Source organism: Saccopteryx leptura, chromosome 8 (assembly GCF_036850995.1).
Source record: "Saccopteryx leptura isolate mSacLep1 chromosome 8, mSacLep1_pri_phased_curated, whole genome shotgun sequence".
In the NCBI taxonomy this organism is placed as follows: Eukaryota; Metazoa; Chordata; class Mammalia; order Chiroptera; family Emballonuridae; genus Saccopteryx; species Saccopteryx leptura.
In genome coordinates this window covers 42,099,304-42,124,395 of record NC_089510.1, presented here as the reverse complement: position 1 = coordinate 42,124,395, position 25,092 = coordinate 42,099,304, and the positions used below count along the sequence as shown (strand labels likewise).

At 51.6% G+C, this 25,092-nt stretch overlaps 1 protein-coding gene across 1 annotated transcript in view; it reads right to left on the bottom strand.

Moving 5' to 3' along the window:
• The window catches only part of BOC (BOC cell adhesion associated, oncogene regulated), an 82,010-nt gene that overhangs the window by 14,911 nt on the left and 42,007 nt on the right, over positions 1-25,092 (bottom strand). Inside the window, 5 exon segments of the mRNA XM_066346885.1 lie at positions 2,373-2,680; positions 3,798-4,070; positions 4,414-4,707; positions 6,545-6,688; positions 9,735-9,881. Coding sequence (XP_066202982.1) covers positions 2,373-2,680; positions 3,798-4,070; positions 4,414-4,707; positions 6,545-6,688; positions 9,735-9,881 — 1,166 coding nt within the window.

Sequence of the window (25,092 nt, the reverse complement as noted above, 5' to 3'; positions counted from 1 at the left end):
GTAACAATTATGACTAATATTAATGGCTTCAAATTCCTAGCTCTTTAAAGAAAAAAAAAATCACAATAAAGGAGCTGCAGGTCCCCCCACAGGCAGTGTGAGAGGCTGCCCCCCCCCTCGCAGCCCCCCTCTCAGGACAAAAGACGTAACTGCTGACAGTATCGGTCAGAGAGAGCCCGCTGGGGCCCGAGGCTGCGCTGTGCCCAAGGAATCAAACAGCTGGTAGGACGGCTCCTGGTCCCAACCAGAATACTCCTTAGGAGAACAAAACCTGCTATTCAAGGGACAGGGCTGGCCTGGGCTCATTAATGTCAGGCTTCCAGGATTTGTTCCAAGGGGAGAGATTTTACAAACTGAGAATCCCCAGTGGTGCTGGAAGCCCAAACAGTAGCCCAGGGGCTGCAGATGCACCAGGAAGTGAAGCTTGCTTCACCGCATGAGAAAGTGAGAACCAGCAAAATGATTCCCAGACTCCAGCAAGAGAAGGGGGCTGTGAAAACACAACCCAAACGCTTTTGTTACTTTCAAATTCTTTCTGATGTGATGATCATGAAGCCACGTTAGTCCCTGAAGAAAGAACTGCTTTCAAGGCATCATTTCTGCCTTGGCAAACCCCACCCAACAGCTCCAAGCGTGCCCCCGGTGGGGCCTGGCAGGAGCCAGACCCAGCGGGAGCCCAGTCCTCTCCCCTCCCCTGTGCCCCTTCTCCTCGGCACTCGCAGCTCTGGCCTCAAACTTCCACTGGGATCAGAAATGAAAATAAGAAATGGGACGGTAATTAGTTACCATCACACAACGGAGAGGGAGAATGAGGCCTCAGCCTGGCGTTTCCAGATTGCCACGCGCGGCTTTCGCTAGCCTGCCTCGTGGAGAGGCAGTTTCGTGGCCTCTTCTTGGCCTGAAAAGTATGATCCCTGCTCTCATGCTGCTCTTCTCTCCCAGGGAACATGAGCATCTGCCCTGATCTCTGTCTACAGCTCGGAGGTGGAGGTGTCCGGTTACACGGGGAAATAAGGGTTAGGACCAGCCCCGCCCCATAACCTAGGCTGAACAATGTTGCTTTTTTTGTGTGAAAAACGTTTTCACCCCCTTTACCTGCTGGCAATAAAGGGGCCAGCAGGCCAGGTGTTGATAAGAAACTGCCCTGCCTTGGCCCCATGCAGGGGGCAGCTTTGCCCTAGGTGTCTTTCTGACAACCTCAGCGTCTCTGTGGACAAGTCCTGACCCCGGCTCTCCCAGCAGAGCACGTGAAGGGAGAGAACAGAGTGTGAGCGCCGCTGGGGTCCAGAGCAGGGGAAACGGCTTCAGCCGGCACTTAACACCACGCAGGGCCGGTGTGTGGTTTTTGTTTGTTTGTTTTTGGAGGTGGAAACATGAATTGATAAATACTTTTAGTTGCACATTCACATAGTTTCAAAATTTCTTCTAGCATTTTTATAAGCAAAAATAATAGAATGCAACATAAAATCAGGCATAGCAATATATATATTACTACTTATCAAATAAGATTTTTAAAAATCCATTTGAGAACACAATTGTCTCCTGTCTAATGAGTGACCTTAAGAAAGAAAACAGTATGAGCCTGGGCTGAGCAGAAACGCTTCTCAGAGGCGTTTTCCTACAAGGAATTTCAGGGTGACAGTGAGGGAGAACGCAGCCTTGAACGAGGATAACAGCCTGGGGTCCGTTCCTGCTTCCGAGGACAGAGTGCCCCAGAGGACGGCTGGCTTGGCCCTGTCCTGTGCCTGTCAGTGCTAGTCCCCCCCTGACAGCGCCCCAAGCATCCGCCGAGACAGACTCCCTTCTGTCAAGGTCTGAACACGCCATGTGCTTGCAGCTCAAATGCCTGCTTGTCAACCTGAGCCATGATGACTCCTGAGAACTGAGGGGGTATTTTACAGTCCTTAGAGAAAATTCTTGCTCACAAATATTTGTTTTCCTGGCTCTCCAGCTAGCTGGCCATGCCAGGGTTCCTGTAAGGTATGTACCCAGCAGAGCTTAGTTTAGTTAAAAAAAACAAAACATTAACAACAAATGACAGAAGGAAGAAGGGAGGATGGGCGATGGTGACAGGGAGACATTACGTCCCCTCTGGGAGCAGAGGCCGGTGGTGGCAGCTTCTGGGAAAGCCGTGCATGGAGCTCAGACCTGAGGACAAGCTCACAGCTTTGCCCTGGGCCTCTCAGGGTCCCAAAGGCCCCACACAACCATCTTCCTAGGAGGCGGTGGGAAAGGACACTGGAGGGGACGGAAGGAAGGCTGTGAGCAACAGAGGGGCTTGGGGTCCAGGCACCGGGAGCTCAAGGGGGGACAGCTCACAGACAGAGACCTCCGCCCAGCCTGAGAGGAGGCGGGCGCCACGCCAGGCGTACCTTGCGGTGCTTCACCACATAGTAGAGGATCGGTGCCCGGCTGCCCCCGTCGTGCCGCGGCCGCCACACGAGCTCGTAAGAGTCCGTCTTGGAGGTGCGGGGTGAGCTGAGGATGACGGGGGCCTCGGCAGGAGCCGCCGGCCCCCTCTCTCCGGGGCACTGTGGGGAGGCCGGCTGCAGCGACGTGGGCGGCTGCTGGAGCCCCGGGTGCCCCCTCAGCAGCTGGTCGGGGCTCCTGGGTCTGGAGGGCGGCACGGGCGAGGTGGCAGTGTGCAGCCTGGCACCCTGCCCCGGCCTCAGGGTTGTGCCTGGAGGACCAAGCAGGAAAGAGGAGAGAGGGAAGAGGGTGTCAGTCCCCCTGATCACCTGCTGAGCTGCCCTCACCCCCCCACGGAGAAAAAGGTCACAGAGGAGACCTACTGGAGCAGGGAGAGCCCTCAGCTCAGGACCTGACATGACCATCCACCGGCCCTGGGAGAAGACAGCGGGGCGTGCCCCCGTCCTGCACCAGGGAAGGGCAGCCTCGTGGCCGCGCCCAGGCTTCGTGCCAGGGCCCAGGTGCGGGTAGGTCAGCATTTCTGCAACCTGCTTGTTTTCCGGAGCCCACACACCAGCCTGGTCTGCAGCGACCTAACTCGATTTGCTGTCGAGGTGCAGGAGCCCTGTGCCCCCCTTCCTCACGTCGAATACTGGGGGAGGGGGCACGCCCCTTTGCCGTGGGATCTCAATGCCCTGGCACAACGCGGGCCTCCTCCTACGCCCCTGCAGAGACTGGGAAATGTGAGACGTGACGCCAGCTGGAAATGCTGCCGAGGAGCCAGGAGGGGCCACACTTCCCTCAGGAGGTGTCCACAGACGCCACCATCGTCAGCTTCTCCTCTCCCTGACCTCCTGCACCACGGGAGGCTGGCAGCTGGTAATGTTGACTCAGCAGTTCACGCTCTGTCACTGTATTTTCCTCCTATTATCTCCTTGGTAAATTTTATCTCCTCCATGAAAAACTTCTTGAGCCTGACTTCTTCTGTGATGTCCCTCTGCATTCCCCAGGTGACCCAACCCGCTGCTGCACAGGCCGTGACTGCCCGTCGCTACAGGCACGGGCGGAGGTAAAGCGAGCTGGAGACACGCTTGCCTCCCTGTGCTCTAGAGCAGTGCTTGTCAGATGGGGTTTGATGGAGCCCTATGAACCCACAGGCTCCAAAAAGTAATTAAAAGCTGTTTTTAAATTATAAATACAAGTTAAATAGGTCAGTTTCACTAGCGAGAAATCTGCACTTCTGACTTACTACTAAGTAAATATAAATTTGAACTTATAGCTAGAAGCCACTTTTATTTGTTTTCGGTGTTGGGGCTCTATGTTGCATTTCACCTGAGAGAAGGGTTCTGTGAACACTCAGAGCAGCTCTCGGCCTGTGTTGCACTCACCTGGCCGGGCGGTCCTCAGCTGGACCACAGCGTGGGCACTCCCAACTTCGTTCTCGGCCATGCACTGGTAGACACCTTCGTCCTCAGGCCCCACGCTGACCACCCGCAGGGCCCTACGGGACAGTCGGAGGCGCTGGCTGGAGGTGAGGGGCACGGCATTCCTCAACCACAGCACTGAGGGCGGGGGGTTCCCGCGCACCTCACAGGTGAGCTTGGCACTCTGGCCCCACGGGATGACCAGCTGGGACAGCTCCACAGTGACCTCGGGGGGTTCTGCCGGGAAACCAGAGCAGGGGTGAGAGAGGCCGAGTCTCTCCATCCATGGCCAGACAGGCCGGGGAGGGGACCGTGGTCAGGAGAGGCTCCCTCCTTCCCTGTAGCTGTTGACGGGGGAAAGGAATGGTCCCCCATCTCCTCCATCAGAGCCACAACAGGAAAGGGTAGACAGAGGGCTGCCAGCACCTATCCCCTCATCCCTGGGATCCAAGGATATCCACCCGTCTCAGTACTCCTCTGTCACTCGCCGGGCATGTGACCCTGAACCTGGGGTTATGAGCGTCTAGAAAGGCCTGCGGACTGAAAGGTTAAGGAGAAAAGTTCCGCAGGAGACACTCACCAAACACCTGGACGCTGTAGCGGATGACTGCGGCCCCGGGCGCCCCAACCCCGTTGTCAGCCATGCAGCGGTAGGTCCCGGAGTCCTTCTCACTGGTGGTGTCGATGAGCAGGTTGCTCAGCAGGAAACGCGTCTTGTTATAGCCCGTGACACTGGACCCATCCTTGGCCCAGGTGACCCGTGGGGGTGGGATCCCACTGGCCACACACTCCAGGATGAGACTCTGGCCTTTGGTGACGATGATGGTCTGGGCCTCTGGGGGGTAGATGATGCGGGCGGCTTCGGCAGTGGAGCCTGGAGGGCGAGGAGGGGAAGAGCAGTGTGTGGGACCAGGACTTGGTGTAGGGAATCCCTTTCGTGCTACTCTGGGTGACCCTGACCCGGACCCAGACCCAGACCCAGGAGACAGTCCCAGAGATCACGGATTTGGAATCCATGATCATGATCATTTGGATCCATGAGATCATGGATCAAGGGCTTATGGCCTATGTAAAGTGGAACAAGTTACTTAATTCCCTTGGGCCTTGGTGTTTTTTTTTGTTTGTTTGTTTTGTTTTTAATTAAGTGAAAGCAGGGGAGGCAAAAAGACAGACTCGCACATGCACCCTGACCAGGATCTACTGGGCAAGCCCCCTATGGACAATATTCTGCTCCATTGCTGCACAACTGAACTATTTTTAGTGCCTGAGGTTGAGGACTTGGAGCCATCCTCAGCATGGGAGGGGGGACTCGCTCAAAAGAGAGAGAGAGAGAGAGAGAGAGAGAGAGAGAGAGAGAGAGGTGAGAAGCAGATAGCTGCCTCTCCTGTGTGCCCTGACCAAGAATCAAACCCGGGACATCCATACGCTGGGGCAATGCTCTACCACTGAGCAAACTGGCCAGGGCCAGGCCTTGTTTTACTTATGAGAAACAAGGACTTCCTGCAGGAGCTGTTACAATAAGAAATGGATCACAGTGGAGTAGCATCGTGGACAAAGCATATGCATGGGTAACTATGTGTGTTGGCAGAGAGAGATGAGGGGGTGCACAGAGGAACAACTTAAATGGCGCAGGTGATTTTTCTTGCAGTTAGTCAGTGAACTCTTAGACAGGATGAGATGGGATACAAGGACCCATGATGTACCTCAAATCCCACTCATGAGTCTCAGTACCCAAGTGTTTCCCACAGCATAAGCTCTCACAGTGAGCATCTTGCTGAGCTGAGCAGGATCTGTGATTTAAAGATGTGCATTTCTCATATTGCGAGGTCCCCAAAGCTAATCAACTACTTCATTAGGTTCTCAGCTGAGGAAGCAGTGATGTTTTTTTCAACGCTGGGGTAGAGACCAGGTAGAATTTATTGAGAGAAGCATATTGCTTTCCAATGTGTCACCTTCCACAGGGATCTTCAAGTAGCAAGTTGACTATGTGTGATTTTGCTTTATGTGCCAACCAAGAACAGATAAGGTTTTATAAGACCTAAAACTCATATGGCATGGGAGGCCCTCTTTAGAAAAAAGAATACAAAATTACAGATACAAAATTAGGCAAGTGAGGAACCACTGAAATTTTGCTTCATTAACTTCACAGTAAATTGGTCTTTGGTGCTGACTCTAAAACCTAATTTCACATTCAGATGTCACTTAACAGTCTAGAAAAGTCTAGAAAAGAGCCTGGTGCATAGAATGTACTCAGCAAAGGCAGCTGTTTTCATATAAATAGGAGCGTGTATGGGCCTCGATGGATTTTCACCAGAGGGAGGTGTTGGGCAAACTTCTGCAGTGTGGACTGTGGCCTCAACACGGGCACAAAGGTGCCATCCTCTTCCCTCTGCATCCTCTGTCCGCTGCTGAGTGCCAGACCGCCCTGCTCCAGCCGGCACAGCCCACCGATCCTGGCCTTTGCAAGTTAACCAGCGAAGGAAAGCTCTCCAGCAGGCAGGAGTCAGGCGGTGACCCCACAGAGCTCTGATGTGAGTGACCAGAAACACAGCTCCTGCCTGTCGGGGAGAGTCCCCCATTCCGGCTGAGCCCTGCATGTCCCACTAGCCGGAGGCCCACAACCCTCACTGCCACCAGGGGAACACAAAGCCGGAGCCCGGGCTGCAGCACCCCGGCTCCCCCCGAGCTCCGCCAGCGAGACCCTCCCTTACGGCGCACGCGCAGCCTGTCGCTGGAGCCCGAGGTCTTCACTTCCTGCGTCACTGGGTTGTAGGCGGCGCACTTGTACGTGCCCTCGTCCTCCCGGCTGGCGTTCACTATCTGGAGGTTCCCCGACGGCATGATCAGGTAGTTGTCTGAGGAAGAACCGGGGAAGGGGGCCTGGGATCAGTCTGTGCCTAAAATACCGCACCCAACAGGGGAGGAGCCAGGACCTGTGCACCTGCACCCCAAGACCTGGACACCTGCACCCCAAGGAGCCCACACAGAAAAGGCTCTTCTCCCCAGAGATCCTTGCCCCCGGTGGGACAGAGGACCGGGCAGTGAAAACCACCAAAGAACCAGCTAACTGCTTGGCTGAGTTAGTAGAGAACATAGCTTGGCGGGAGAGCATTTTATACTTTCAAGGGAGCTGGGGTAGGCTGAAGGGCAGCAGGATGTGGGGTCGGCCAGACCTGGCCTCAAACGGTGGCCCTGCCTGGACTAATCTTGGGCAAGGTCATTTACCTCACAGGTTCTGTTCCCCTTGTTTCTAAAACGGTGTAAGGTATACTGCCTCGGCCACTGTAAGGATTAGGGGGCCCTGCAGCATACATGGGAGACAAGATGATCATTCCCGCGAGCCAGCAGGATGGGGGGAATCTGACTGTAGAATTTCCCCGCATTCTGTCACAGTCAGAACTCTGAGGCACCTCTTGAGTTTCTGCAACCAGGAAGTCTAGCCCCCAACCACCACCCTGCCCACGAATGCCACGGGAGCCCTTTTCTCTGCACTGCGGGCGTGCTAGGCTGTGTCTGCGTCTGCACCAGGGCAGCCAGGGGGCGGGCCCCCAGGGCTGCGTCCAGCTTCTCTCTCCCGGAGATTCACACTGCAGGACACACCAGTGACTTCCTGCCAGGCAATCACTGGCCCTCCGCTCTGAGCTTTCTGGTGGCCTGCCCTGGAAATCCCGGTGTCCCTGTGCTCTGAGCTCACCAGCCTGGTCCTGCCTGTCCCCGGGTGTGAGCTACTCAGGCAAATGCCAGACAGAATGGGAAAAGCCCTTGACCCTTGTGGGCTGGGCAGGCCTCGGGGATGGTAGATATCAGTGCTCTTTTCTGTCTCTAGATATTCCTAAGAGGCAGGTTTAGGGGTTTTACCCTTTCCTAAATTAGTTTTTGTATTTTCTATAATGAACATATAGAAAAACCAGACTTTTTCATAACCAGAAAAAGTTAGTAAGTATACTTTAAAGCTTATAGGGTAGTTTAAAAGGTATACATTTTGAGCCAGTAGGGTCTCCTTGGCCATGAGAGCAGGGTCAGTTGTGGACAAAACATCCTGCCTCCCTGCTGGTACTCTGTGGACCGCAGCTTGGCCTCCCCCGAGACAGGCATTACCAGGAACACGCAGAGGGGGAAACAAGTTCCACTGAAACACTGCTCTGCTGCAGGAGGGTGAGCAGCTCCCCCCACTCTGCAGCTGCCCACTGAAACACTGCTCTGCTGCAGGAGGGTGAGCTCCAGCTGCCCCCACTCTGCAGCTGCCCACTGAAACACTGCTCTGCTGCAGGAGGGTGAGCTCCAGCTCCCCCCACTCTGCAGCTGCCCACTGAAACACTGCTCTGCTGCAGGAGGATGAGCAGCTCCCCCCACTCTGCAGCTGCCCACTGAAACACTGCTCTGCTGCAGGAGGATGAGCTCCAGCTCCCCTCACTGTGCAGCTGCCCACTGAAACACTGCTCTGCTGCAGGAGGGTGAGCTCCAGCTCCCCCCACTCTGCAGCTGCCCACTGAAACACTGCTCTGCTGCAGGAGGATGAGCTCCAGCTCCCCCCACTCTGCAGCTGCCCACTGAAACACTGCTCTGCTGCAGGAGGATGAGCTCCAGCTGCCCCCACTCAGCAGCTGCCCACTGAAACACTGCTCTGCTGCAGGAGGGTGAGCAGCTCCCCCCACTCTGCAGCTGCCCACTGAAACACTGCTCTGCTGCAGGAGGATGAGCTCCAGCTGCCCCCACTCAGCAGCTGCCCACTGAAACACTGCTCTGCTGCAGGAGGGTGAGCAGCTCCCCCCACTCTGCAGCTGCCCACTGAAACACTGCTCTGCTGCAGGGGATGAGCTCCAGCTCCCCCCACCCTGCAGCTGCCCACTGAAACACTGCTCTGCTGCAGGAGGATGAGCAGCTCCCCCCACTCTGCAGCTGCCCACTGAAACACTGCTCTGCTGCAGGAGGATGAGCTCCAGCTCCCCTCACTGTGCAGCTGCCCACTGAAACACTGCTCTGCTGCAGGAGGGTGAGCAGCTCCCCCCACTCTGCAGCTGCCCACTGAAACACTGCTCTGCTGCAGGAGGATGAGCTCCAGCTCCCCTCACTGTGCAGCTGCCCACTGAAACACTGCTCTGCTGCAGGAGGGTGAGCAGCTCCCCCCACTCTGCAGCTGCCCACTGAAACACTGCTCTGCTGTGGGAGGGTGAGCTCCAGCTCCCACCACTCTGCAGCTGCCCAGTGAAACACTGCTCTGCTGCGGGAGGGTGAGCTCCAGCTGCCCCCACTCTGCAGCTGCCCACTGAAACACTGCTCTGCTGCAGGGGATGAGCTCCAGCTCCCACCACTCTGCAGCTGCCCACTGAAACACTGCTCTGCTGCAGGGGATGAGCTCCAGCTGCCCCCACTCTGCAGCTGCCCACTGAAACACTGCTCTGCTGCAGGGGATGAGCTCCAGCTCCCACCACTCTGCAGCTGCCCACTGAAACACTGCTCTGCTGCAGGAGGGTGAGCTCCAGCTCCCACCACTCTGCAGCTGCCCACTGAAACACTGCTCTGCTGCAGGAGGGTGAGCTCCAGCTCCCACCACTCTGCAGCTGCAGGAGTGGCTGAGTTGGTCAGGCAGCCTGTGTGTCTGGTGGCTGGGCTCACAAGGGGAGGACATCTGGAACCCTGTGCTGACGACCCTGATCAGATGGTGGCAGCTCAGCAACATCTTGCAGGGCCTCAAAGGACAAAGAAGTTCCTCGTGACAGGGTAGAAGACCTCCATAATAGAAGCCAGTGCCTGTGGGATCCTTCAGGGCTACATATCAAGGTCGACGATAGCTGACCAGCATGAGAGGGGACTGCCATGTGTCGACGGGGGTTTGGGAGGCAGTGATCATGGGCAGCGGACTCTTCTCCTGGCCTTGGCCTCTGGCTCCTGCTTGCTCACCTCTGGATGCCTCCAGCCACTCTTGTTTGACGCTGTATCGGACCTGGGCTTTTGGGTGGCTCTCAGGAAGGTGGCAGGCGATGACCGCCGTGTTGCCCTCATCTACTTCTATCACGTGCTGCACATCTAACTTGAAGTCCTGGAGATCTGTGGAGAGAAGGGAAGGGGTGGCTGGGCCTCAATGGAGAAAACACGCAATGTCTCAGGGTCCCTTGTCTCTTGGTGCCTTTAGTCACAATAGACACCTGTGGAACCTCACACACTGAGGGCTTTCTGAGGGTTCTCCGAGGCCTTCCTCTAGCCTTTTGTTGTCTGTGAGAGTTTAAAGAATGGAATGTGTGGCATGGAAGTCCAGCGTGGTGTATATAAGCTGCAGAGTTTCACCAGGAGGTGCCTGTGGTGCAGAGCAGCCTCTTTTGTTACACTGAGATGGGGGCAAGTCCACCAGGCCCATTGGACCTACTAAACCTGGTCAGGGTCAAGGCAGAAATGTTCTGGCACAGCTCAGCTAATGGAGACCGAAGGAACCATAAAAGAGAATGCCAACATCTTCTCCAGTTCAACCTGGTTTTCTCAGACACCCACAGTGAAAAGGGACAGGCCCAAGATTTTGCACAGTTATCAACCATGGTTATAACCAAAGGCAATTCCTGCTACCCGGGAGCTCATACCTGCATCACGGCTAATACGTTCTCAGGGCTGGGGTGGGGATCCGTGGATACCCTAAAGGTTTTCTAAGGCAAAGACGGACCTCCCTGGCGTGGTTTAATGGCAGGGGAATAGGGGGAGCCGAGGTTCCTGACACCGGGCTGCAGTCCCTGGCAGCACAGGCGCTGCCTCTCCTGGGTTGGCACAGTGGCGAGAAGACTGCGATCTAACCCGAGAGAGGATGGAGCTCCATCTGGAACAGAAGCAGGGTGCTTCCCCATCAACCCAACAGTCCAGATTACAAAGCTCTCTGTGTCGGAGCCCAGTCACTGATGTTGTTGGACAGAATGGGCCCTCTGTGCAACAAAACCACATTTCAAATCTGGTTTTCAGAACAGCAGCTGAATTTAACTTAAGAGAGAAAAATAAAACTAATGGAGAGTAAGATAAGACAGATGAAAATATTTACCCAGACACTCTCTTCCTAATGGTACTTAGAAAATACCCCAGAGGTACTCTCACTAAATGCTGACCACACCAAATTCTGCTCACTCCCCCAAGCACTGAGCCCATCGGAGCTTGACTGCTATTCCACTGCAAGACTTCACCTGCCTGTGTTGTGGTTCCCACCAAACACCCAGAGACGGTGACAGGAGGGGGGAGGGAGGATCGGGTTTCTTACAGAAGAGATAATTACTGAAAACAAACTACTGTCACCAAAGGAGAGGCTGGTGATTGAGGCACTCAGTGAGGTCAGGAGGTTCCCGCTTAATGGAACTTTCCAGAACCTCTCAGTCAAGCCAGAGCAAGAGAGCCCTTTTGCTGAAAGGATCATTGTCCCTTTGATTACTATGTCAGATTGTGAACTGTTGAGGGGCAGCGGCCAAGTCTTCCTCATCTGCATGTTTTCTGAATCTAAGCCAGGCCTGGCCCAAGGAGACGCCCAGTGAAAGTGAAATGACTGAGTAAGTGACTGTGTTGGACCTGGCCTCTCACTCAGGTAGAAGATGCCCATCTACGCTGCCTGGGAACTCAAGTTTCCTACTTGAGTAGGTCTACATTGTGAACCTAAGGACAAAGGCCTAGCGCAACCAATTTCCTGTGAACCTTTTTCCAAGTGTAGCCAACCTTTTATTTAAAGTTTGGCTATTTTGAAAATAGAATGGTTCTTGAGAGGTTACTTTTGGGGTCACAGGAAAGAGGTAAAATAGGTCCAATACACATGGAGCAAGAAATGCATGCTGTTCACGGAGTGGTGTGGCACAAACAGTGCCAGCTGCCCAGTTCACTCCCATGACTCCATCCCACCCTCCAAGCCGGCCAACCGATGCCGCGGATCAAGGTGACACTCACGGGTCCTTCCTCTGGCTGGGTGACTTACCTTCCTTGCCACAGAACTTTGCGCTTTCTAAGAAAGAACATTTTAATTTAGGGCATTCTGGGCTTTTAAATAATTATCTTATCATTATTTAATATTATGTGATATCTGACCCCAACCAAATTGTAAATTCCTAGTGGTCAGTCTGTCTTGTACTCCCACAGGTGCAACCCCAAGTCCCACTGCACAGTACTCAGGATAGAGCAAACGCTCTCTCAATCCCTGGTGAAGGCTTTGGAGGGCTGAGCCCACGGCTAGCTTCGTGGGCAGGCAAACTGCCCAGCTGCACAGGGCCCTGTGCTCGGGAGGGGTTAGTGCTTGGTTTAATGCTGTGCTGTCACCATCTTGAAATTCTTAATAATGCTGAACAAGGGACCTCCATTTTCATTTTGCACTGGGCCCCACAAATGACAGCAAGACACTGGGTGCGTTTTCTCTCAGAGAGGAAGACGACCTCGACTACGGGACAGGGTGGACTGCCTGTGCTGAATGTGTTGCAGCTAAATATTGCTAACTCCTTTCAGAAGCAGTGCACCGAGACAATGCAAAGGCCTCAGTACAGTGCATGTGGACCTGCGAAGCCAGGAGGCGCCCACAGAGCAAGCTGGGAGCCCTGCGAGCTCAGGGGCACCTGGAACACTCCTCCACCACTGCGAAGCACTCCCTTCAATGGTCTAATAAATCGAAAAATACTCACTAAGAATCTTTGAGTTTTTCTACCCTGTCTCTTATCTTTATCTCATTCCAAAGAAATTGGCCTCAAGCAAGAATATACTTAAACCTAACAGATCACTTTGCAAGAGAGACAGGAGCTTGGCACCAGAACGCCATCTCTATCTTAATGGCCCTGGGCTACTGCCCCAGTGTAATTGAGGGCTTATGCAGGCAGGGAACATGCAATCCTCTGTGTACCCAACTCACCCCCCCCCCCCCAAGTCCTGAAACCCTCTGCCCCCTTTAAGCCCCTCTTGGCTCCTGCTGTTCCGACAATTGCTGGGCTGGAGACAGAAGGCTGTGCAGGGGGGGAGGCACAAGCTGGCCACTGATCAGCCATGTGGCCAGGCCGTCCCTCTGTTCTGATGCCAACATGTGCACTACAGCCCGTGCAGGCAGGCCCAAGAACACCCCAGCTGGGCACCCAGCTCCCCACAGGGGCCGACTGGCAAGCTGGCCTTCCTGGCTTCGAAACAAATAAGCAGCAGCTTAGTCCTTGGCCCCGCCCTCCCCTTGTGCCTCCTGAACTTAAGCCTTAGCTGTCGCTTCACTAGACAAACTTCCAAACTTGGCTGCTGGAGCAAAAGTTGAGTTTCACTAAGGGATCAAAGGCAGAGTAATGAAGTGGTGGACACTTTGAAAACCAGAGCACCCCTCTTTCTAGTGTTTTCGGGCAGGAAGGAGGCCAAGGATGATGGAAGCTGCATGAGCAGCAAGAGGCTCGCAGGCCACTAGGCAGGCGGACGCAGAGGCCCAGCTGGCTGCATGCGAAGGGAAGCAGCCTGTTCCCAGGCCCCTTTGTCTCCACAAAGCTGGTTTCCCGGCCAGTCTGTGGGCTGGTCCAGGAGCCGTGCTGGGAGTCAGGGCCAGGCCCTTCAGCTACAAATGGGGTTAGCAGGCCTTGGGTCAGAGGATGGATCAAGTTTCAGGGGAAACAGTTTGACAGGACACCTGTCCTTGCCTGTTGGCTGCTGTGTCTGGGAAATCCATTAGCAGAATGTTTTTGCAGCTTTAATCCTCTCACCTTCCCTCAGACCCCTCTTTTGCATCCTCTCTCTTCTTCCACCTATTCTATTACCTTGTCTGTACTCATCAAATGGCAGGAGGCCCACTCTTATTTCTGAGCTCTCAACAGGACAGAGCCCTGGTCCCTGGGACCATCTCGGAGTTTACTGACCTTGCTTCCTTACAGCAGGACTTGGTGCTTTCTGAAAAAGCCCATATTAATTTAGGTTCCTTGCCTTCTAAGTGCTCAGTTTCTTAAGGGAATGTGTATCTTCTGATCTGTCGCTTCCACAGGACCTTGGATACAGAGATTACAGGGATTTGTTCGACACAAATCACACCTATGCTGTGTTTCCTCTTCGCATTTACAGGGTATGTCAGACATCTGGCCTGGGTGGGGGGCTGGGAAGGCAAATAAGAGACACTTAGAGGCACGTGGGTGTGGCTGCCATCACCAGGATCACAGGAGAAACCACAACTGACAAGTTTTATCTTGAGTCCCTTCGGAATTTCTTTCTCAACCACCTTCTAGACTCAATCCTTCCTTTAGTTAATAAAAGGCTCAGGACTGCTATGAATTAAATTAAAAGTATTTGGTGTACATGCATTCTCATAACGCAGAATTGTCAAATCTTAATTGTAGGCTCACCTCCCCGATTTTCACAGACTTTCCACGTCTAGTTACACTGTTACAGGGTGCACTGCGCCCCAGCAGGATGCCCCCAGTGTAATCCTTAAACTTAACAATGGCTTTCAAGGAGTTTCCCCATTCCATCCTCTTCTCTCTGAGCCCTCACTGAGGCTGCAAATCCAAGTTCAGTTCTGCTTAAGAAGTCAGGTAAAATGCTGCTTTCAGCTGGAGGCTGCCTGGAGTTACCAACAGCCCCGTCTCCACGAGCTCACTTAAAAACATTGGCTCTCCAACCCAGGCAGTTCTCACACCCAGTCGGCCCTGTGCTCCCCTCCTGCCTGTTCTCAGGAATCACGAGACAAGCCTGCACTCATCTGCTGAGGTTTGGATGGGACCCACAGGACTGTGAGGATCTACCTCAGTGGTCTCCCCTGGCAATGCTGCCAGAGCGGGCTCGGCAGCCTCGCGGCCATCGGCAAGTTTCTGGGCTGACTGATCTTTCTACTCCCTACCTCTCATGGCCTCCAGGCCTCAACTTGCCCCTGTGGTGGCTTGTTGCCACGATGGCTAATGTTACAAAGCACGGGAGGGTCTGGCTCCAACAGAACACTTCTCAGTGGCACGCTGACCCACAGCCCTTTCCTGTGCCACAGTTCTTTCTTGAAAGGGAGGAAAGTGCATGGGAAGCAATGTTCCTAAGAGCTTCTCTGAGAGAGCCTGTGGCTCGCTGCTCCACAGACGGACAGAAAGGTGGAGTTGGAAAAGGTGTAGGGTCCTTGGCACTGCCTCCCTGTGTGGCATCTGACGACACGGACACTCTCTAGTGCCTGGGACTGCTTCAACTATGGGCAGGGTCAGCACACTGCTCTCCACCTCCAAGTCACCTGGGGAACAATGGTTGGCATGACCCCAAGATTAGTCCTTAGAAATAAAGTGCTTTGTGAGTGAATCTATTACAGAAGCAGAGACTGGAGTCCAACAGGACTTGTTCATTAGGTCAGAAAGCGGATGGGGTTTCCTGTGGGATAGGCAGGCATCTCAGAAACCACGCATTCTGGGTAGTGACTAAGCCTTCTGCCAGTCTGTCATCCTGGCACACAGACCACTGAAACCAAACCCAAGATACCCCACAAGGCTGCGCAAAATCAGGATAGCCTACAGTCAGCATTCGGCACATACCATCCCTCTGGGCATCACTGAACCATCCATTCAGCCAGCCAGCGCTGGAAATGATCTATCATGCCAGGCACTGCAGAAGACACCAAGACAGACAGCTCCTCATCAGGAAGAGCTTTAGTCTAATAGACAAGACATAACATCAGCACACGAGGCAGGCGACCAGCGTCCGCCCGAGTGCTGTCCTCAGCACAGTCCCACCTCCCAGCACTGCGGCCCCGGTCAGGTCCCTCGGACCTCCCGAGACAACTCAGAACGGAGGCTGGCGGGTGGGCACTGCTTCTCCTTCTGCACAGTCCCCCCCACCAGCACTGCGGCCCCGGTCAGGTCCCCCGGTCAGGTCCCTCGGACCTCCTGAGACAACTCAGAGAGGAGGCTGGCGGGTGGGCACTGCTCCTCCCTCTGCACAGTCCCCCCCACCAGCACTGCGGCCCCGGTCAGGTCCCTCGGACCTCCCGAGACAACTCAGAGAGGAGGCTGGCGGGTGGGCACTGCTTCTCCTTCTGCACAGTCCCACCTCCCAGCACTGCAGCCCCGGTCAGGCCCCTCGGTCAGGTCCCTCGGACCTCCTGAGACAACTCAGAACGGAGGCTGGCGGGGTGGGCACTGCTCCGCCCTCTGCAGGCAGGGTGAGTGGATAAATATGTGTGCGCTCTTTGGGATTTTTTTTCTTCTTCTGTCTGTTCAGTTGCACACATAATTTTAGCTCCAAAGTGCTCTCCTGACAGCCCTGGAAACATGACATAAAATTTCTCAAACACACTTTCTGATGAAAACAAGACATGTTCTCTTTTAAATAAAAAACAGTTTCCATGGGGGAGGGGGTTTTGCAGATGCCAAACACATTAGTTGTTAAACCTTGTGTTTCTTTCTTTTCCTTTGAGTTGAGGGGGGGAGAGGGGTGTGCACCCAGGTTTGAGCACTGAGAGAAAGCTGAGGATAGAGAGGAGATTAAAGAGCCAGGGATATGAGGGCAGAAGATGAAAGCCATTACAGGTGGCAGGCAGGAGAGGGGAGGGCTCCAAGGGCGGAGTAGGAGAGGAAGAAGGGGAAAAAAGAAAAAGAATCTAGTTTGCAATGTCATTAAATGATTTGCAGTGAACTGGCCTAATGTTTCAGGAATTTCTTGGCTTGAACCAATTTAAAATATTAAAAAAAAAAAAAAGGACATAAGAAGAGAATGAAAAATGTGATTAATCCTTGAAGACAAGTCAAGGATGAGAACCATGTCTCCACTGAGTCTGGCCGCCAGATGAACGGGGAAGCTGTCTGTAGACCACCTCCTTTATCTGACTTCAGTGCTGCTATGAGGTAGGGCTGCTTAGCAGAGCTGGGGAGTTGCTTTTGGACCAGATGAAGGACTGAAATCATTTGAAAAAATACACTGAAGAAAGAAGAAGGAAAAAGAGATTTACTTGCCAGCAGCCCACATCACACATATTTCTCTGATCAACTCAATATAAACTATAAACTTTAGCAATGGGAAAATTAATGTGAATCCTGGTGGTCTGGACTCATCAGAGCCAGAGCGGGATCCTGGCACAGCCTTTGGCAGGCGGAGAGGCTGAACAGGAAGAGGGAGAGGAGAGGGAAGGGAGGCCAGGGTGCTCAGAGGAAGAGCAAAGATGAGCACATCAGTATGTCCTTACAGACAGAATTCTAGGTGGCAGAGGCAGGGACACTGTCCAAAAGCCAGTGAAGCCCACGTGATTCCCATTTCTGCCCATGCACCTGGGAACTAACTACATTGTCCTAAAGCAGTGGTGGCCTCCGATGCCACCCAGCCACCACCTCTGACAGTGTCCCCTGGGGTGTCTGACAGGACACGGAGCCACACTCACTCCCATCTGCCTGTACAGGTTCCAAAGTTTTGTCCAAACATCTCAACTTACTGGAAACAATCTTTTATGTTTCTCATATCCATCAGTTTTTCTAAACCCTTCCCAAATTTCTTTGTATCTTCAATCTGTTTATGTGCTGAGTTCTTGCTTCATCCTTTCTTATTTACTTCATTAACACTTTCAAGATATCAGGATTTGGTGAAGAAGCTTTGCTCACTTTCTGTCTGCCCTTTTGGATCTTCCAGACTTCAAACACACTTTCTCTAGAGCAGGCATCCCCAAACTACGGCCCGCGGGCCACATGCGGCCCCCTGAGGCCATTTATCCAGCCCCCGCCTTACTTCCAAAAGGGGCACCTCTTTCACTGGTGGTCAGTGAGAGGAGCACTATATGTGGCGGCCCTCCAACGGTCTGAGGGACAGTGAACTGGCCCCCTGTGTAAAAAGTTTGGGGACCCCTGCTCTAGAGTCTTCCTCTTTCTAGACACTCACTGAAGGCCCACTGAGGGCCCGGCGCTGTGCAGGACGGTGTGAGCAGAGGTCGACGGCAGCACTCCTGCCCTGCCGGCAATGAGACCCACGCAGGAGAGGACGATCGAAACAAACCCAGGATGGTGCAGGAGCTGGGCAGGAGAGGCCCCACTCCAGACACCGGGGAAGCTCACGGACTCAAGAAAAGATTCCTAGAGAAGGTACCCAAGTCTTGAAAAATGAGAAGAAATCCCTTAAACCAAGGGAGGTAGGAACTTTCTGGGAAGGGAACGGAAGGGAAGTTGCTGTAGGCAGATGGAGCGCCGTTCCCGTAACAAGGGGAAAGTGACAGGTGAGGTGAGACCACGCCGAGTTCGCTGGGTCTAGAGTGGAAGGTAGGGCTCAGAGACAGGCTGTGGCCGGAGTCTTAGTCTGTGAGTCCCCAAATCTGCACATATTTTACAGGAGAAAAGCAGTCACTCAAAATTAAGCACAATTTTCCCAGCCAAAAAAAAAAAAAAAGTTTTTTCTTCAGCATTTTTTTTTTCATTTTGCTTACATTTTCCCCCTCACTATTGAGAAATAGTCCCTTGTCTTAAATGTGAACATATGTTTCACTTGCAGGACAGACTCACTGTGTCTTAGTTCTCAGAAAAGGAAGAGCTGAGGGACTCACATATCCTCTTGACTTTGATGGTAAAGAACTGTCTTACGTCGTGTTTCCTAACGGATCCCAATGATTTCAAGCAAGCTAATTACAGTGGTCCTCCCCTTAATCCGTAGGGGATACTTTCCCAGACCCGGGAGGCCAGTGGGCGCCTGAGACTGCAGATAGCAGCAAACCCTGTACGTGTTATGTTTTCCCTGTACAGTCACGAGCTGTGTGATGATGGTTTAGTCAACAGTGCACTGCATACAGGACAGTGGTCCCGGAAGATTATAAAGCAGCTTAATAATTCCTATTGCCTAGTAGTTATTAGAATGTCATAGCATGCCCTGGCTGGATAACTTGGTTGGTTAGAACATCGTCCCGAAGCACAGAGGTTGCTGGTTCGATCCCCAGTCAGGGATTACACAAAAACAGATTGATGTTCCCGTCTCTCTCTCCCTTCCTCTTTCTAAAATCAGTGAAATAAATCATAAAAAAAAAGAATGCCACAGCGCAACGCATTACTCATGTGTTTGTGGTGATGCTGGTGTCAACAAGCCTACTGTGTTGCCAGTTGTATAAAAATACAGCACATACAAGTACATGATACGTGCTAATGATAATAAATGACTGTTACTGCTGGATGTATTTACTATAGTTCTTATTTTATTTGAGTGTATTCTGTCTACTTATAAAAAAGTTTGCTGTAAACAGTACGCAGCGTTATGCCAGCAACAGCCCCAGACATCTCGTGTTTACCACAACTTCTGATGGCATCATTTTCTCTTGCGCTTGATTTAATCTTGTGTTGTTTTGTATGGTAACATGCTGTACTGGCTTGTAGCCTAGGGGCAGCAGGCTATACCATTTACACGGGTGTAAGTCCAGTTTACGGTGCTCGCATGTATACAATGACATCAGCGAACAACACGTTTTTCAGAATGTATCCTTGTCGTGAAGTGGCATGTGACTATAGGTACATATTTATGAAAGCTGAACTTATAAATCAGGTACATTGAGAGATTAATAACAACCAACAATAAAACAGGACAATTATAACAATATGCTGTAATGAAAGTTAGGTAAATGTGGCACTATTAAATAAATTAAGGGTTATATGAACACAAGCACTGCAATCCTGCCACAGTCAGCCTGATACCTGAGAGGGGTCTTAAGTGACTAACAGCATGGGTGCGCCGTGCACGGGGATGATTCATGACGCAGGCCGGACAGCTTGAGATTTTATCACGCTACTGAGAACCGTGCAACTTAAAACTTACGAACTGTTTATTTCTGAAATTCTTCCATTTAATATTTTCAGACTGCAGCTGCATAAGGTAACTAAAACCAGGGAAAGTGAAATCACTGCCACGGGGGTACTGCTGTAATCCTTCCTTCACCTTCTTGTGCCAAGGCCTCTGAGAGTGTTCTCGGCTCACTCCATCTCTAATTCTGCTCAACACACTAGGTGGTCCTCTCCTTAGCTTAGAAAATGGACCTAGGGTTTTATTTAAGCATGTAGCTTGTGTGCAAAGAATAGATTGGACAGAAGAGTAGGGTACAAGTTCTAAGTGTGTCCCTGGTAGAAGATGTGCTATGGTCTTGAGAACTTCCTTTGGTAAATACTGACCAGTACTCAATAGAGAATCGGAACCCTGGCTGTTTAGGGCAGACAGGTGCTGCGCAGACGCCCTGAGCCGAGCTGTATGCTACCCATGTGCCTGGACACTCACGCCAGGCCTGATGGTATTACTATTGCCAATGCCGTCTGAACATCAGGGACATTTTTGTGAATTTCTGCTTGCATCAGTAGAAAACAGAAAAGCTCAACATGACTTTGGCCTAAAGCTCTAAAGTATTCCTTGATCATTTTCTCTTTAGGTTTCAAGTTGCTTAGCACCTTTTGGGACTAAAAGGTCTCTCAATAATTTCCTTGTCCAACCGGCAAAGTACAAAGTAGCTAAATTTTAAACTCAAGCTGGTTCTCCTTTTCCAACAATGTATCCCCGCCTGGAGTTGTTTGCCTTTTCCGGCAAAGTAGACGGGACCAGCCTGGCAGGCAGCTTCAGCCCCTGCTTTTGGCAGCAGACCCCTCCCCTTCCGGGGCAGTTCAGGAAGCCACCTGGGTTATTCTTCGTCCCCCCACACTTCTTCACACCAGTGCCAGCCCTTCATCCCGGAGCAAAGGGCTTCTGTGGGATTCTCCGAGACGTCCAAGCTAACAAATGTTTTTCCAGTTTGCAATGACGGGTTCCTTCTTGTTTTGTCAAAGAATCACTGGCTGGCTGAACCAGACTGGGGAAGAGGGCTGGTGTTGGGAAAAACACTCTCAAGTTTTTCTTCCTTAGTTACAAAATGTATATTCCCAAAGGGAAAAGAGATGAGAAGCAAAGGGGGGTTGGGGTGGAGTGGGGAATAGGATGGAGCAGCAAGAAAGATGGATCAGATTCCAGATCGGATCGAACTCACCACGGAAGGAGCGAAGCACTGGAAATTCAACTCACTGTGTAAGTGTCTGCCCTGTGCTGGAAACTGCACTGGACTTAAGTCTAAGTACACAATGCTGATGGCTGAATTTAGTGGTTGAAGGTCGGAGGAAGGTATGTGCGGACTCAAAAAATTTGAGATGAAGGTCATCTCCTACACATTCTTCCGGCTCAATTCCAAGTCTTCCTCAGTCCCCCAGATAGAACCACTGTTTTCCTGAACTCACTGTTAGCTTGTGCTCCCACCAAAATCTGTTCACATCTTTGTGAGGCAACTCATGGGTCTGGCTTGCTTTATGGCTAACATGTTACTGCATTCATCATCTCCATTGGACTAAGGAATCCTCAATCGTATGGACTAGGTCTCATTGTGCTGTTGGTAATTCTAAACAGTCCCCAATTCTCAGGACACCAATCTCTAAAACATCCAAATATTGAACCCAGCGTTGGAGAATTTATGGTTTGCTGTTTCCCAAGTGGGACTCATGAATCCCTATGGATTTTGGACTTACCTGCCATCACAATCACAGGAACCAACTGTTTAAAATAAACCTTTCTCTCTCCCTGTGTCTTTCCCCTTTCTCCTTCTCTATTTCTCTCTCTCCCTCCCAATCTCTCTCTCCGTACATTTGTAAAATTGGTTCCAGTTCTCTGTAGAACCCTGACTAAAACAGGGTTAAAGGAAGCTAGAAATACTTTAAGAAAGAAATGTCTACAGTGGTCCTCAATGGCCTGTTCTAGTTCAGGCTCAGAGCCCAGAGGACCTTAAGGAAGTGTCTGATGGGAGTCAGAGTTGGGGGGAGCTGAGAACAAGGAGACATGATTCTGTTTGTGGAATTCTTCACTCTGAGGGCCAAGGTCAGCCCGGCCTGCCGGTGTGAACCAACAGCTGTCTGGCTGGGAGAACAGCGTCAGTGTACCAACAGAGTGTAAGCGGGCGGCGCTGTGGGCTGCAGAGACGGCAGGGCTCGGAGGCAGCTGGGAGTGGGGCTCTGGAGGAAGGTCCATAGAGGGAGCAAAGAAATCACAGGCAGTGGGTTAGTCCTCTCTTCCCAACAAGCCAGTCCTCTCTCTTGGTTCTCGCTATGATTGGAAGCTCTGCCACCCCCTGAATTCTAGCCTCCAAATGGCTGTTCCCAGAATATGCAGTTGGGCAGCTCAGGGCTGGGCACAGGCTTAGAGACTCCAAACAAGAAAACACTACACAAATGTTTGTTGACCAAACTAGTGAATGAATAAAGCCTGGGATTTATAAAATGTTTCAAATTATTACTATCACATACTCTCTCATTTGGTCTTCAAAAAAAGAAAAACAAAACAAAACATGAGTGATGTAATTATTATTGTGCTAATTTCACAGTTGTGACATCTGAGAGATTCAGATGGCTTCCTTAAAGTCACATTAACTCAAAATGTCAGAGTTAAAACTTAAACCCAGTATATACATTATTTAGTTTCTTTTTTTTTTTTTTTTTTTTTTTGCATTATACCAGTTTGGTTCTTCATTGTATTCATGAGTTAAATTATGGTAACAAAGGCCCTGTCATCTTCTGACCCTTCCTCAGAGTCACAGAGTCATGGAGACAGCGGCCTGGGGACAACGCCTTCCCTGCCTGTCAGCTGCCTCGTCCTCTGACCCCAGGTGCCAGAGAGGGCAACTTCAGGACTGTGTGCCTGGTCTAAATGCTCAGAGGACTCACAGAGGCCTTACACAGCCGCTCTCAATTAAACCAGCATCAGTTTAGGGTGGCGTTTTAGCTTGAGGACTGCAAGTCCCGGGTACAGAACTTCTACCCAGTTACCACCTATTGTATTTCCAACCTCAACTGGAACCTAGGGATGACAGGATAATTGGGAGGACTAAAGAATAAAAAACTAGAAAAAAGTTAAAAATGAAGAATTCTGTAGGAGTAATGATTTGAATGGTCTAGAGTAGTGGTCCCCAACCTTTTCTGGGCCACGGACCGGTTTAATGTCAGAAAATATTTTCACGGACCGGACTTTAGGGTGGGACGGATAAATGTATCATGTGACCGAGACAAGCGTCAAGAGTGAGTCTTAGACGGATGTAACAGAGGGACTCTGGTCATTTTTTAAAAATAAAAACATCGTTCAGACTTAAATATAAATAAAACAGAAATAATGTAAGTTATTTATTCTTTCTCTGTGGACCGGTACCAAATGGCTCACGGACCGGTACCGGTCCGTGGCCTGGAGGTTGGGGACCACTGGTCTAGAGGTAAGGGACAGAAAAGAGCTTTCACAGTGAACACCAGCTCTGGTGAGCTGGTTGTGAGCACTTGCTATGTTGTGTGAGAACAATTTGAAGGCTGAACCGGGGCCCAGGAAGAAGGAACACAGGGTCTGTTGGCGATGTCTGCTGTTGGTTTAGGTGCACAGAGTGGGAACATTTGAGCCACGTCAAATGTTTGGCCTCCTGGTAGAAAGCTGGTGAAAATGAAGGTAAAAGGAGGAAAGGAGATCAAAGTCGAAAGCATTTCAAAAAGCAATAATTAAACAAGGAGGTCTGAAGTGAGGCATTAGCAGCAAGAGAGATTTACCACAAATAAAGTATAGGCTCAACAGGAAAAATAATTTTTCCACAGAGGAGATTGGGATAGGCACCTCCACGGAGAGTGAAAAACAGCCATTACCCATCTGGCCAGGACAACATGGAGCAGAGGTAGGTGTGCACAGGTGAGCCGCTTCAGGTGGTTCAGTTTTATCTGAAGACTGGAAACTGATGTCACCGGGTAGGGATGAGATCCAAGCGCAACCCCCATCCCCCAACATCAGAGTGATAGCGATCTGGACCAGGAAAGTTCTGCTAGAGGCCTCCTCCATATCCTAAATCCTCAAGCCAGGTCCTAGCCCCCATCATATAAAGCTGTCAGGGATCTCTGGAAGTTCACTAAAATGCAGGAGGTAGAGCCTCGCCAGGCAGGCCACACAGCCACTGCTCTGTCTCAGGATGAACATCTGAACACACGCAGAAGAGGCCCGAGGAGAAGGCAGTCTCCAGCGCCGAGAGGCCAGCACGCCGCTGCCCAGCCTTGCCTCGAGACGCAGACTATGCCTCCGCTAATCCCTTCTACTGCTCAGCCTCCCTCGTATATGAGCCAACCAGCAAAACACTGAGCCTATTCTGCTTAGGAATGTGCTTTCGGAAACTTAATCTAACTGCTGAGTCCGGGCCAAATGCCCCATGGCAGTCACCCAAAGACAGCACCTCTCTTTCCTGCCTCTCCCGCCTTCCCGCCACCTCCTCCGAGTTTGGGAGGCTGCAGTCCCACTCCAATCCCCTGTGCTCCATGACACCGCCTCCTCCACACATGTTCTCCCAATTTCCAGAACCTCTCCGTCCCTCTAGTCAGGCCCAAACATTTCACTTCTGATTCATGTCTAAATGACAAGCCAATAGTTCTTGGCTTTCAAACCAGACTCCATTGGCTCCTGCACAAGCCCCCTCTTCTCTTGCTGCGCCTTTCTGGGCTGCAACCAAAACCTTCCCTTTGTCCTCACTGCCAACCGCAGATCCTTTCAAGCGTTAGAGAAAGAAGTGGCCAGGAATTTTTTTTTTTTTTAAATAAAGCTATAAATTGTCTCCTCTCACACAGATACACCTTGACCTAAAAGGAGAGCTCCAAAAGAAATCTTCCACTCTCCAACTCTCCCTTCCTCCAAACAATAAGAGGTGCAGCCTGGCTTCTAATTAGGCCAAAGGAATGGCTATGGAGTTTCTGAGCCTTCGGAGACATGTGCTGACCACTCGTAGATGAACTCTCCCTCCTAGATGAGCCTTAGCCTTCGAAGGCACAAATGATGCTAACAAGCACATCTTATTTGTAATAATGAACAACCGGGAGCGGCTTCATTGGCTGGCACTAGGAAAAGCGTCCAGGACGTTATGGTGGAGATACCAGGGACGTTCTAGGCCAGGAGCTAACGAGGACCCTGCTCTGGTGGGGGATGCAGGCAGACGGACCAGGAAGGGGCATGGCGGCTCCTGCTGAAGTGAAGGTTACATGGTGTATACAGGTGAAAAAAGCATCAGGTTGTTCTCTTACTATTGGCGTGTTTTGTGTGCCTTACTGGATGCATCTTCCACTCAGTGGAAGAGTAAGAATGATCATGTGGCCAATGAAAACCAGCTAAGAGAATAGGCTACAAGCTGTAAATCCAGCAGCATCATTCCAACAGTGTGAGGATGTGGGTATGGATCAACGCCGGAAGCACGTGCTCCAAAGTGATAACGGCGGCTGTGTGACAATGGTGGGCTCTGGGGGAGCGTTGTTTTTCATGCGTTCTAGACTTTTTATAATGTAATTTTAATTATAATTTAAAAATACAAAAGAAGAGT